Source organism: Scomber japonicus, chromosome 16, assembly GCF_027409825.1.
Source record: "Scomber japonicus isolate fScoJap1 chromosome 16, fScoJap1.pri, whole genome shotgun sequence".
NCBI classification, from domain to species: Eukaryota; Metazoa; Chordata; class Actinopteri; order Scombriformes; family Scombridae; genus Scomber; species Scomber japonicus.
The window spans coordinates 10,640,983-10,654,599 of record NC_070593.1 but is presented as its reverse complement, the minus strand read 5'-3'; the positions used below and the strand labels follow the sequence as shown (position 1 = coordinate 10,654,599).

General features: G+C 40.3%; 1 protein-coding gene across 1 annotated transcript; it reads left to right on the top strand.

Moving 5' to 3' along the window:
• The first annotated feature begins 3,790 nt into the window (after window positions 1-3,790).
• On the top strand, window positions 3,791-12,071 carry slc7a14a (solute carrier family 7 member 14a). The gene is made up of 9 exons (XM_053335056.1): window positions 3,791-4,097; window positions 4,492-4,728; window positions 6,957-7,174; window positions 7,279-7,425; window positions 9,415-9,623; window positions 9,719-9,866; window positions 10,475-10,970; window positions 11,080-11,316; window positions 11,773-12,071. Exons 1-9 carry the CDS (start codon window positions 3,791-3,793, stop codon window positions 12,069-12,071), a joined length of 2,298 nt encoding a protein of 765 aa, XP_053191031.1.
• Window positions 12,072-13,617: the final 1,546 nt, after the last annotated feature.

Here is a 13,617-nt window from a genome sequence, read left to right as displayed (position 1 = left end):
GCTTGGACTAACCTTTATTCTAGGTAGGACTTTTAGTAAACTCAAGTCAGCTTTCCAGCTCGGAGCAGATGGAACACCTGCTGCCACAGTGCTTTGTGCACCTCTGTTTTGTTGATCTACGTCTGTTCAAATAGCGTGCAACACAGGGCAGGTGGTGGTCAATGAAACTAGCCAGAGAATATTAAAATGTAACAGATGTTTTTGGAAAACAAGTTGCTTAGATGATTTGATTTGTGATATGGAATGATGAAAGGCATGTGTGTGTGTGTGTGTGTGTGTGTGTGTGTGTGTGTGTGTGTGTGTGTGTCAAATTGCCCATAAACACAGCTCACATCTCAAACAGAACCTCTTGATCCCAAGCTACCACCTGGTAAAGTTTTGTTGAGTGTGATTGGATTCGTGTATAGATATCAGTGTCTCGAATTAAAGTTGTTAGTCTGTCTGTTAATTCCACAAACACACACATACTGTACATGCACACACACACACACACACACGGGTATTGACAAAGCTGCATATAACCTTCTCTGCTATGACAAGCAGGAGGATCAAAGCTTGGTACTCTAATGAAAAACAGATTCCCTGTTTTTCAGTCTGCTCATCCTCCTCATCCATTTCTCCTAATCTGTTCATCCTCTCCTGTCCTCACACACACACACACACACACACACATACACACACACACACAAACACACAAACACACTAATGCTCATTGGAAGTGTTGATCAGTGCATGTATTTATATCTTTGAATCTTAAATTGTGCATGCTAGCGTGTATCCTTATGTGTCACTGATGTGGTTCAACAATAGGGTGAAAAGTCATTTTTTATATATATATATATATATATATATATATATATATATATATATATATATATACTCAGTTTCTGGTGTAAGGATGATATCATTGTTACTTACAGGCAAGGTCTGAAGAGATGCATCATGTTGGGATTCAACATTTCTTAACAGCTCCTCATTTTACTGTAATCTAGTAACTTTAGTTTACTTAAGTTTTCCACCCACTGATTTCCAATTTGAAACAATATGCTGTTATTGATGAAAATCAAGCAGAGAAAGGTACAAGCTTCTTTAATTTGAAAGGATTCACTACAGTAATTTGGAAACATTTAACAGTCTAATGTTAGTATAATAATGAGAGTAAGGAGTACATTTCCAGCAGTGGAAACTACCCTCTCCCCTCCGTGGAAACCTATCATAATCCACAGTGCTGTATGGGGACAGGTCATCACTGAACTAGGTTTTGGACTGAGGATATTTTCTTTGTGTGGTCAGAGTTGGCTGGAATAAAGCTCTTATGTGCTGGACTTTGCTAACATTATTCTCTCAGTGATGTCTCTGCATATGATGTGAGCCCTCAGATTTGTAGTATTCCCAACGTACTTAACCTTTATATTGCAAAGCTTGCATATTGTGTAGGTCATGTCAAGTTCAGTCTCCCTTGATCTGGAGATTGTAAAATCCACAATATGGCTGAATGTTTGCTTTCATTGAAGTCAAACTTGACTCTAGTGTGTGTGGATGGTATAGTTCCACCCTTCCCATTCTATCAAAATTGCAAGAAGAAACCCTAAAGTTATAAATATAGTATATATAGTAATAATTAACTCAAATTCAATTTCTCCCAGCCACACCTTTGAGTTAAATGAAGCTTGATATTCATACTGTGTGTGACTGTAGACAATTTTAACGACTGTATTACATCCCTGCAGGCGTGCCATCATCACATATTTGCACTTGCCATTTACTTGGACCACTGTTCATGTCACATATCACATCTATCACAGTTATTCTTCCATAAGTCTATTTGGAAATTGAATTTTATTACAGTATAATCAGGATACCTGTGAGTCAGCCTTGTGTCAGGGTTAGAGCCCGTCCCCACCCGAGACTCAACATCACACACAAATAAAATCACCTTTTGAGCATTTTCTATCAATGCACATGCTCGTACATCCAGTAAGTGCAGTAACAATAGCAGCCCGGGCCTTCTGTGGTTAAACAGCTGGGTAATTGCTGTTATCATTTGAGTGGTTCATATTATAGATGAGAGGCAATGTGGGTGTGCTGTGTATGAGTGTGTGTTTGTTCAATAGAATGGTGAATGTTAGTTCAATGCAGTTCAGGGAGAGAGAGATGGACTGTGCTACAATTGATGACCATAATAGCTCTATTTTCAATGGCAACTCCTCATATGACATCAGAAACACCATTGAAAAGCTGTTAAAAAAAGTATAATAAAGCATCTGGAATATGGCAGAATAAATGATTGTTAATTATTCTGCACAAAAAGATAATAATTGTTTTGAGTGATTGCTTAGAGTACGGCTATGTGTTTTTTTTTCTGCTCACCAATATACTCTGTACACCGTTTTGTTTTGTTCTTTTAAACAGGGCTTTTACAATTTGTTGATTTTCTATAATTTCATGTTGAGGACAGACTTTCTAAATGTGAGGAAACATATTACTGGCCTTTTTCTCTGCTGCTGCAGTATACTGTGGGGAAAAAAACTCCAATTAATGTTTTCAAAGCATCAAAAAACATTTTTAATTCATGTAGAAAAATGCGAGTTAAATTTTACACTAATTAATTTACAAGTTTGTTTTAGTAGTGGACACATTACCAGATAATTATGTGTTTTTTTTTATTTCTGATTTGTTGAATGGATGCCATTTTATTGTTTGTACTAATTACTGGGTAATTATTGCATCATTTCCAGCCTGTAATTTAACTCTTACTCAATCTCAATATTTCCCTCTAAAAAATAATGGAGTAAAGGTATAAAGTGGCATAAATGAATATATTAACTATAAGTGAATAGCAACGATCTCTAAGATGTACTACAGTACAGTAGTACAGTAAGTAGAGTGACACAGTATAGCTGATTTTACAAGCATGCACCTGTAATATGAGTCAATCAATTAATCACATTATTGAGCTGACAAGCTGTTAAATAGACTTGTCTGTTGTGAGTTCACAACTACTAGCAGCTGATATTTGTATAGGCAGCATCAGCAGGGCCAGTTGAAGGTTATTTTAGGGGTCATTCCTCCCCAATATGGGAAATGTTAAATACAAGCAGGATGTGGCAGTGCACACATCAGCACAATGAAATCAAGAGAGGCCTGTTTGAATGTTCCCAAAGACACTTTACACAAACAGTCTGGTAGAGGTTTAATTATATAAGCATGTACATATGATTACGCATATCACTCTCTCTCCATCTACAAACATAAGAAACTGATTTAGCGTCCGTTGCCTTCACTAATGAGCTTGGCTACTATAGCAACAGGGCTATGGGGAGAGGACTGCTAATTAGCTGCGCTTCCTCATTCAGGTACGCTTCATTTGCGGACAAGCATGTAATACATTCACCACTGGGCTCCTGTGTCTTTGCGTGTGTACTCAAAAATAAGCATTGTGTCAAAAGAATAACAGAAGGTAATGTGCTGAGGAATGCTGCATTAATCATGCTTTTTTGTTTTTCAGGTAGGTTTCTCTCTCATCATGTGGAGAAAAACTAAGATGACATTCTACTGAACCAGGAGAAGAGAGAGAGACAGCATAAAACGGACGCACAAGCGGCAAGACAACATCTTCTGAATCTTCCATCATTTGGATAAGGAATAACTTTCCTCCAGAGTGTTAATTCATTGTTTGCTCAACAAAACAGTGAAAGTGCAAAAGGAAAAGTATCAAAAAGAGAGCTTCCCACTTTTCCCTGTGAATTTTCTTCATTTTGACTCTAACCTTTGACCTTAAGCTCTCAATATGAGCAGTCTAGTAGGGAAGCTGGACCCTCGCAGGGTACAGTGGCGCTCGACATGGAACACCTTTGCCACCCGTGTCCTGAGGACCAAACCTGTGGAGTCCATGTTGGATTCGGCCATGACAGGGACCGGTGCACACGGCACCAGACTGGCCCGTGTGCTGTCTACGGTGGACCTGGTGTCACTGGGTGTGGGCAGCTGTGTCGGAACAGGGATGTACGTTGTCTCTGGGCTGGTTGCCAAGGAGATGGCTGGTCCGGGGGTCATTGTGTCCTTTATTATCGCCGCTGTGGCCTCCATACTGTCAGGTGAGAAAGGACAAAAAAAAACATACACACATTCAGGTAGTTACTATTTTTTCCCCTTAAATCTCTCATAGTATCTCTCACTCACACACACACTAGGCTAACTGTAACATACAATAGGCCAAGGTATAAAGCTTACTGTCATTCTTATCACTGTTAAACTCCTATGAATTATTTTATGGAGAGCCTTTTAATAACCATGCAATTATCACAAGGGCAAAGGCATTATAGGGACAAATCTATAATACAAAAGGCACTCAAGGGCTATATTAATACTACCTTAATGCTTCTATCAATACCTTCAAGTCAACCTTTCACTTGGATGTTAATGATGTCAAATCACTGATATGTGTGTGTGTGTGTGTGTGTGTGTATGTCTATACTGATTATCCCGCAGGAGTGTGTTACGCAGAGTTTGGTGTGCGCGTGCCTAAGACCACAGGTTCGGCCTACACATACAGCTATGTGACTGTGGGCGAATGTGTGGCATTCTTCATTGGCTGGAACTTGATTCTGGAGTATCTGATTGGCACAGCGGCAGGGGCGTCAGCTCTCAGCAGCATGGCGGACTCGCTGGCCAATCACAGCATCAGTAACTTTATGATTACACATATTGGAACGCTCAATGGTTTAGGTAAGTGAGAGAAGGATGTGGGTGTGCTTGTGAGAGTAACAGTAGCTTCACTTCAAATACAAACTGAATATTTAAAGAAAATTAGGATATGGTTGTTGCCTTTTTTGAAAGGCTCATTATTATTAACAAACAAAGTTGGGGCTTGTCAAAATACGGGAGAAACTCAGGGAAAACGGGAGTGTTGCCAGCTCTGATGTACAGTGCATGCTGTGGAGGATGGACGGAAGTATGCATGCGCAGCTTTTTGCAGACTGTTTCTATACAACGTTGTACAATGGAAAAATTACAAAAAATCATTTCCCCCTGATTTGATTAGTTTTGAGATCGTTTGGCCCCAAAATTGTAATCAAGATCAAATTTCGATTAATTGAGCAGCCTTAATAGAAACTTAAAGTTACTGTTTTTCTTTTCCCTTTTAAAAATATATGAAACTTATCAGCTTTCAGAAACACCCTCTTCGTCTCTGCCTATTGTCGAACAAAGATTGCTTTAAAACTGAACAGAAAATCAACTTTCGACTTTCACTTAAGTGATCTCTGTAGATAAAATATTAATTTCCTCATCCTCAGCCCAGTTTAACATCAAATACAGGAGTATTGACTTGAACCTGAGTTCTCCTGGGTTGAATGAGAGCGACATTACAACTGTTCCTTTGGTATTATTCAGTGTTATTGTTGTAAGATTGTCTTGCATTGTCATCAGTAACCTTCTCAACATGTAAAAAGGGCATTATATCATGTGGATCACAGAACATATTCTGTCTGACATTAGCAAAATGGGGTATTGTATTTAAATGACAGCACATCTTTCCAGAGAAATAAGAAAGAAACCATACTGAAAATAAAACCATCTGGGAAATGGTCCAACCCACACCAGATATTTTTTCCAGGAAGCTCCCAAATGATATTTTACTGCTCACCTTGGAAATTGTGTCATAACAGAAAGAACCGATTCATGCACCACAGCTTTCCAGGTCACAAACACTAGCATGAGGGGAATGCCTGATAATCTGGTGTAATACTATAGCTGACGTGTGTGCCAGCTGTGACTATCTGGGTGACAACGCCCTATCAGTCCCTTCCTGTTGGCCACTGACAAGCAAGTCCTAGTGGTCACATGACAGGCAGCATGGCCAGCTGGACACACCATAATAGAGAGTTAATGTTTCCTTTTCCTGCTGAAGAAAAAAAAGGCCAGTTTCTCCTCTTTATCCTGGGATAGAGTGGAATTTAGCTCAAAATATGTCTCATTATGTATTTACTTTCTGTGTATAAGAATCTGCCAGCCTGTGTGTGTTGATAAAGACTGGGTGCCTGTGTGCATTGCTGAGCTTGGCTTAATAGTAATAATTCATCTGGAAGCAACCAAAAATTGTTTTGTTGACGTACTGAATATAAATGTTTCCAGCACTTTCGTTGACAACAAAGTTCCATTCTTTGAAAGCCATTTTCAATTCTTCAAGAAATTATTGCTAAAGCTATTGCTATAAAATATTCAAGAACCCTAATCATCCAAAGCTCTTTAATAGATGTTCGATTTATGGCCACTGCTAACTCTTTGGCATATACTGTGCTGAGTAATATCACAAGCATTATTTAAATTGTTTAAAGTTTTGTTCTTAATTAAAGTGCTCATACTGTAGAGTGCTGAATCAGTGGCAGTAACTTCTTTTTGCATTGAAACTACAAAGATTTGATGGCCACAGCTTGTCGAATGTGAAGATTTGCTGCTTTTCTCTGTTATAGCACCACGATAGCCTTGGCTTTGAGAGATAATGAGGGGCCTTTATCATATTTTTATAGGCTAATCAATGAATCAATTACCCAAAATCCAAAATTAGTTTAGTAAAGATGTAAACACAATAGATATAGCCTTAATCATTAATTTAAACTTTTTGTGTGGCACCTTTTGTACAAATTCATGCAATTCAAAGTGCTTTATAGAGGATTGACAGGCTGATAAGACAGAGCAACCGAAACAGTGAACACTATTTGAGTCTAATGCACACACAAAAAAAAATGATAAAAATGTAATAAATCAAATATACTGAAATAAAACGGGACCTACATTTTAAAAAGTCAATAGTACAATGACAAATAAAGTAGGTTTTAAGCATGGTCCATAATTCTACTGATGTATAGAAGGTTTTTTTCACCCATTACCATCAAAGTGATTGGATGACTTTCATCATGGATCACCTCACCTGCATGTGTGTGTTAACCCTTTAGGTAAAGGGGAGCAGTCGTACCCAGACCTGCTGGCGCTGCTGATAGCACTGATAGTGACAGTGATAGTGGCTTTGGGGGTGAAGAACTCTGTGGGCTTCAACAACGTGTTGAACGTCATCAACCTCATAGTGTGGGTGTTCATGATGATCGCCGGGCTGTTCTTCGTCAACGGGGAGAACTGGGATGAGGGGAGGTTCCTGCCCTTTGGCTGGTCTGGGGTATGCACACACATGCACATGCAAACACACACACAAAGTTACAAACTCATCTGGTTGTTTCTTTTATCTAGACCATCATTTTTTATGCTTTTTTTCTGTTCCAGGTGATGCAGGGTGCAGCCACATGTTTCTACGCCTTTATTGGATTTGACATCATTGCTACAACAGGGGAAGAGGCCAAGAGTCCAAACACCTCCATCCCCTACGCCATCACTGCCTCGCTCATCACTTGTCTCACTGCTTACGTCTCTGTGAGTTACCCTGGAGACCATTACACACACAAGACCACTGTATGGACAAACATTATATGCTTAATTTGCTTCCAGCTAAATTCAATTATAATTTTTCCTCATTAGCATTTGAGTGGTTACAAGTGGTACAAGTCCACCACTGCTGCAGTGAAGCTAATTTGATTTTTAATTTGTGAGTTTCTAATGCATCGAGGACAGTGATTTCCAGCTGGCCACCACTGTGATACTTATTCTTAATTTATGCTTTGAGACGACAAAAACTGTATCTGTTTTAATATTTAGCTCATCTTCACACCCTGAAACTGAGCCGTATGTTTCAGGTCTTATCGACTTACTTGTGAAAACAGACAGACAGAAATTGTATCGAAAAGTTTGAGAAAGTGTCTGACAGTGAGATGGAAAGATCAAACATAAAGATGCTTCCCTCTGCATTCCAGCTGTGTGGGTGTATATCTTAGCTCTGATCTTTACGTATTCTGCTCGCACTACCTACCATACTTCTTACTTTGACACGTTCGTGCTGGATGGCTGTTGCTATGGGTACAGTGTAACAGCGGCCTATCAGGAATGAGAATTTTTAGGCATTGCCTGAGGCAAAGATTACATCAACTTCAAAACCCAACTACTTATTTTTGAATGTGTTTTTCTCTCTCTATCCATCTGTCTTCTCGTCACATCCATTCCTCCATATTATTTTCTCTTTTTTCTCACCCTCTCTCCATCTGAATACACCTTTGATCTATCTCACTTTGTTGGGATCCTCTAGCTGCTGTTTAACATTCAGAATCCCTTTAATTATAGTGACATTGGTTTTACAGTGCACTCAGTAAGAGAGTGTGACTCTAGCTTTGTTTAAAACTGTCCCTCAATATTGTAGTTGGGTTTCTCACACCAGTGCTCTTAAGTGGGCATTATAGCAGATTTACTAAATATGTTTAATAAAGATTTTTAGGAACACTGAATCACAGTGGGGGGGGGCCCACAAATGTGCAAAGTGAGCACAAACGAAGTTTGTAAGTGAGCTAAAGTGGGCGTAGCTATGAGATGCTCTCTCAAACACAGATTTTTAAACAGGATTGGCTATGGGATTCCCTCTAGATTAGAATAGTCGCTGTAGTCCGGTTCACACACAGTCGGTTAAAGGGCACCAGGCAACTATGGGAAAAATGATCCCTTTGTCTTTTTGTCCGTGAGGGTTAGTCTTTTTATTACTCCTCTCTCCTCCTGTAATCTGTTCATGCAAATCCATCTGTGTGCAGCACAGTATCTGTGACAGATGGCTCTTCATGATTTCACACATCAGATGCAGAGGATCAAAAATAGGCTCACACACACACACACACACACACACACACACACACACACACACACACATACACATATACACACACACACACACATACACACACACACACATGCACAGATAGATTAAACTGAGGCAGGAAAGAAAAGGAAAGAAACAAACATGACTAATGAACGTTTTGAATGTGATGTGATGTGCAGTGTGCTGAACATGCTAACGGTCACAGTTAGGTTGTGAGACTAGCTCAACAGTGGGGTAGAATAATAGAGTGTATGTAGTTTTAATGCAAGGGTAATATAGAGTTTTGATTAAAGATTAGGCTCTGTCAGTATATAAAACTGAATATGAGTAGTATGATTTTATTTGTAGAAAAATCAAGTGGTTTCTTTGAAAATTGGTAGGTATTAGTTTGCATTGGTGCCTACCACAGTGTCTTTTTTGATATTGCCACTGGAGAGCGCCAACATTGGAACTATTCTAAACATAGTGGCTTTGAATAATGCAGCAAAACATTTTTTTAACAGTTCAACTTTGACAATGAAAACAAGTAACTATTTCATAGAGCATGTTCATATGCTATTCATATTTTGTCTATTTTATGGCAGGTTACCATTTTTCTTTTCAAAGTTGCTATTTTTAACATAAAACTCTTTATTGTCAACCAACTCTGTTTGCATTCTTAACAGGTTTCTGTGATCCTGACCCTGATGGTACCGTACAATGAGATTGATGCAGACGCCCCACTTATGGAGATGTTTGCCGTGCACGGCTGTATGTTTGCAAAGTATATCGTGGCAGTTGGCTCCATAGCTGGACTCACCGTCTCCCTCCTGGGGTCCCTGTTCCCCATGCCCAGGGTCATCTATGCCATGGCTGGGGATGGCCTGCTGTTTAAGTCAGTCCCCACTGTTATTTATGGTTCATTTTTCATATCCATCTGGATAATGTGTGACATTGTGTCTTAATCTACTCATCTTTGTGCATGTGTAGGTTCCTGGCCAATGTGTCCTCCTACACAGAAACCCCTGCTGTTGCCTGTGTGGTGTCAGGCTTTTTAGCTGCCCTGCTGTCGCTCCTGGTCAGCCTCAGAGATCTCATTGAGATGATGTCTATAGGAACCTTGCTGGCCTATACCCTGGTGAGTGATGGATAATGATGGTTGAAATGTAACATATAGACTGGAATTTACCTATTTTTGCAAACAGTTACAGATTCAGATTTGATGAGAAAGCCTCTGCTCTTAGAGGGAAATTTTGAATTTTATGCAGCCAGGGACTCTGCTAGGAAGATAAATTCCTCCAACACATGAATTATACAGAATTAATAGATAGCTTTAAACATACATAGACAGTATATCTTACTGTAGCAAAGTCAAGAACACCAAAAGCTATATGGGTTACGGGGATGATGAAAGCTGCAGCAAGTGATGCTGACATGACGGTATCAGCTAGGTAATAGTCTGTCAGGTTGCATTTCTGTAAAATTGGATATTCAGCAGCTGATAACTCACTGATACTGACAGCTGAATAAAATAAATTAACTACTCCAATGCTTAATACGTGTAGTGACTACGAAAAACGAAAATTAAAAATTGTGTAAAATTCTTGTGGGTTTCAGTGAGTACTGAGAAACGAAAAGTATGTTTGAGAGGTATATGCAATACCACTACAGTTTTCTTATATTCTGTGGCATAAGCCTTTCTGCTCTCAAGTAAATTAACTAATTCCTAACAAATTCTTCTTGTAGGTGAGTCTGTGTGTGCTCCTGTTACGTTACCAACCTGAGGGTGACATCCACGGCTTTGTGAACTTCCTCTCTGAGGAGCAGAACAACAAGAGGAAAGAGGGTGTTCTGGCTGAATGTGAGAAAGATGCCTGCTCACCAACTAGTGAAGCCGATGAGTACGGAGGTTTGCCCACAAACACCTGTGGAGCCAAAAACCTGCCGTCATTGGGTGACAACGAGATGCTGATTGGCAAACCAGATAAAACCGCCTACACTGCCAGCCACCCAAACTATGGCACAGTGGACATGACCACTGGCATTGAAGCTGAAGAGTCAGAGAGTGGGATGTCCCGCCGGTTGAAGAAGCTGATTGGGCCACGCTACTACACTTTAAGGATTCGACTGGGCCTCCCAGGAAAGATGGACAGGCCAACTCCAGCGACAGGGAAAACTGTCACTGTGTGTGTGCTGCTCCTTTTCATCTCCATGTTTGCTTTCTGCTCTTTTATCATTTTTGGTGAGAACACATTAACACATTCAGAATTTACAACATAGTGTAACTATAAAATAATTAATTAATGAATTCTTTATTTCTTCTTTTTTTCCCCCAATACCTCTTCTTCCAGGAGCAAGCCCGATTGGTGAAGGTCGCTGGTGGGCGTTGCTGCTATTAATCTTTTTCATTATCTTCATCGCCTTGCTCGTCATCATCATCCTGCAGCAGCCAGAAAACCCTAAGAGGCTGCCCTACATGGCACCCTGTGTACCCTTTGTACCTGCTTCAGCCATGCTGGTCAACATCTACCTCATGCTTAAACTGTCTGCCATTACCTGGATACGATTTTCAATCTGGTGCATCGTTGGTAAGCTACCGTTTTACAGAACAATAGTTTGGTTTTTGTGCATTTTTATTATTCTACTTTTAAGACAGGATTCATTTCTATCATTCTGGACAGATGTTTTAGTTGCAATATCTTAACTGAGCTGACTTTAAATAATGAAGGGATGCATTTCATTCCTTTTCTTTCCTGCCTCAGTTTCATCTATCTGTGCATCTGTGTGTGTGTGTGTGTGCATACGTGCGTGCTTGAATATAGGTAATCTTGCCATTAAAGTATTTTAAATGTTTTTCTGCTTATGTTGAGGCAGAATTAATACTGGCATTTTGTGTTGATACATAGACATCTGTGTGTTTATTTTTACTGTATGAGTAGGATTTCTTCGTTCTTCTGACTCACTCAGAGTGGGATGAATTGTTTTTAAATTGATAGAAAATTTACTCTCTTTCTGTGTGCTTTTCATTTTGTGTGGTCCCTTAGGTGTGCTGATCTACTTCGGCTACGGCATGTGGAATAGTACACTGGAGATCACAGCCAGAGAGAACGAAGTGCACGCCTCCACCTACCAGCGCTATGATCAAGGCGTGGACGAAGGCTTCTGCGGCTTTGATGACGATTTCTACCCACCTACCAGTGACCCCTGGGGTGCGCCAGAGGGGGGATCGGGACTGACCCCACCACCAGAAGCAAAACCAGAAAGTGACGGGACGCCATCCAAAGGGGGAGGCAGGACCGTTGCCAATCATGGCCTCGCAGAGGAGGATCCAATGGATTTCTGAAGGGACTGACTCTGTGTTACCCTGAATGTACTGCCTTGTCTGCTGCCTGGGGGAAGGGAGGGGAACAGTAGTATGAGTGCATGAATGATTGTGTGTGTGTGTGCGTGTGCATGCCTGCATGTGTGTGGGTAGTTGTTTGTGTGTCTAACCCTTGGGCTAGATTGTTTCTTGGCAGTGGAACGGCTTTACTTTCACCTTTTTCTGCCCCGCCTGGCTCCCCCACTAACACAGCAGTGGACATCAAGGTCATGAGTGTCTTGTCACAGTAACTTGTTATTCACTTACTGGAATCCACATCCCACACAAAGAGACGTAAGATAGGAGAGTGCAGACTTAGCAAGAGATACAATTTGATGCAGTTCACAGACTTGTGAACCATGCAACATTATGTACTGTAGCAATCATTCAGCTGGTTATACCGTAGAATTTCACAGGATATGGGATGAGATAGTGATGAGTGAGGGAGGGATGAATCTTCCTGTTTCAGCACAGTCAGACAGGAAAAGTAAAATGACAACATGTTAACCCAAGTTATTTCCCATGCCCAGGTCTGACTCTCTCTTCTTGTTTTACTCTCAACAGGAAAACAGCTACAGATGCTCATAAGAAAACACAAAAATACTTTCTTAAAACTAACTTCCTCTAACCCCAAACATCTAGCCCAAGGGATTTAAGAGTGGAATGGGAAAAGGGTGTTGATGTTTTCTGTCACAAATAGTACTTGGACTTTGCTTGCAATAGTGCCTTCATCTACTGTATGTGTGTTTGGATTATGTCTGTTTTCTACTTTAATTTTGCCTGTGTACGCGTGAGGGTGTACGTGCAATCAAACTCCACCTTTTACATTGATTCTCATGTCTGTGTGTGTAGATATAAAATGTGTTCTTCAGGTTGTTTTGTGTACGTGTAGGTATTTGTTTCGTTTTTCTGTTCCTCCCACTCTTTGCCCCAGCATGAAGCTCAAAAACATCCATCCGCAACAAAGCAGCTCACGGTGCAACATAACACAAGCTCGTCGGCTCATCAGTGTACCTAAAGAGAGGAGAGAGTAGAGGTTGTAATGGAGAGCGAGAGAGACAGAGAGAGAGAGAGAGAGAGAGAGGTTGAATTCAAATTGACAACCTGCATGGTTTACTGTGATGAATGTCATATTTTCTTTTGTGTGCTTGTCTCTTTATTGATGCGGTTCTTGCATGTTAACCAAGGGAATTTATTTTTCAGTTCACTCCCGTTACTTTATTCTTATATAATCTTATTCAGAAGTAAGGTTGTTTGAAAACTAAGTGAACTGAAATCTAATCCCTCTTCTTCTATTTGTCTCCTTTTCCCCCTCCCTTCAGTTGTTTCTTTCTCTTCCACTTTCCTCTACATTTTTTTCATCCTCTACTTCCACCACTTGTTTGCTCTTCCAGCCCAACTCTTCCTTTATCTATTTGCCACCTCACTTTCCTCATGATATCCATGGGGCCATGCCATCAGGGAGAACCCACTTTAAGTCACAAGTGATAGAACCAGGATTGGTTTTCAGTCAGGATTTGAGACAGCA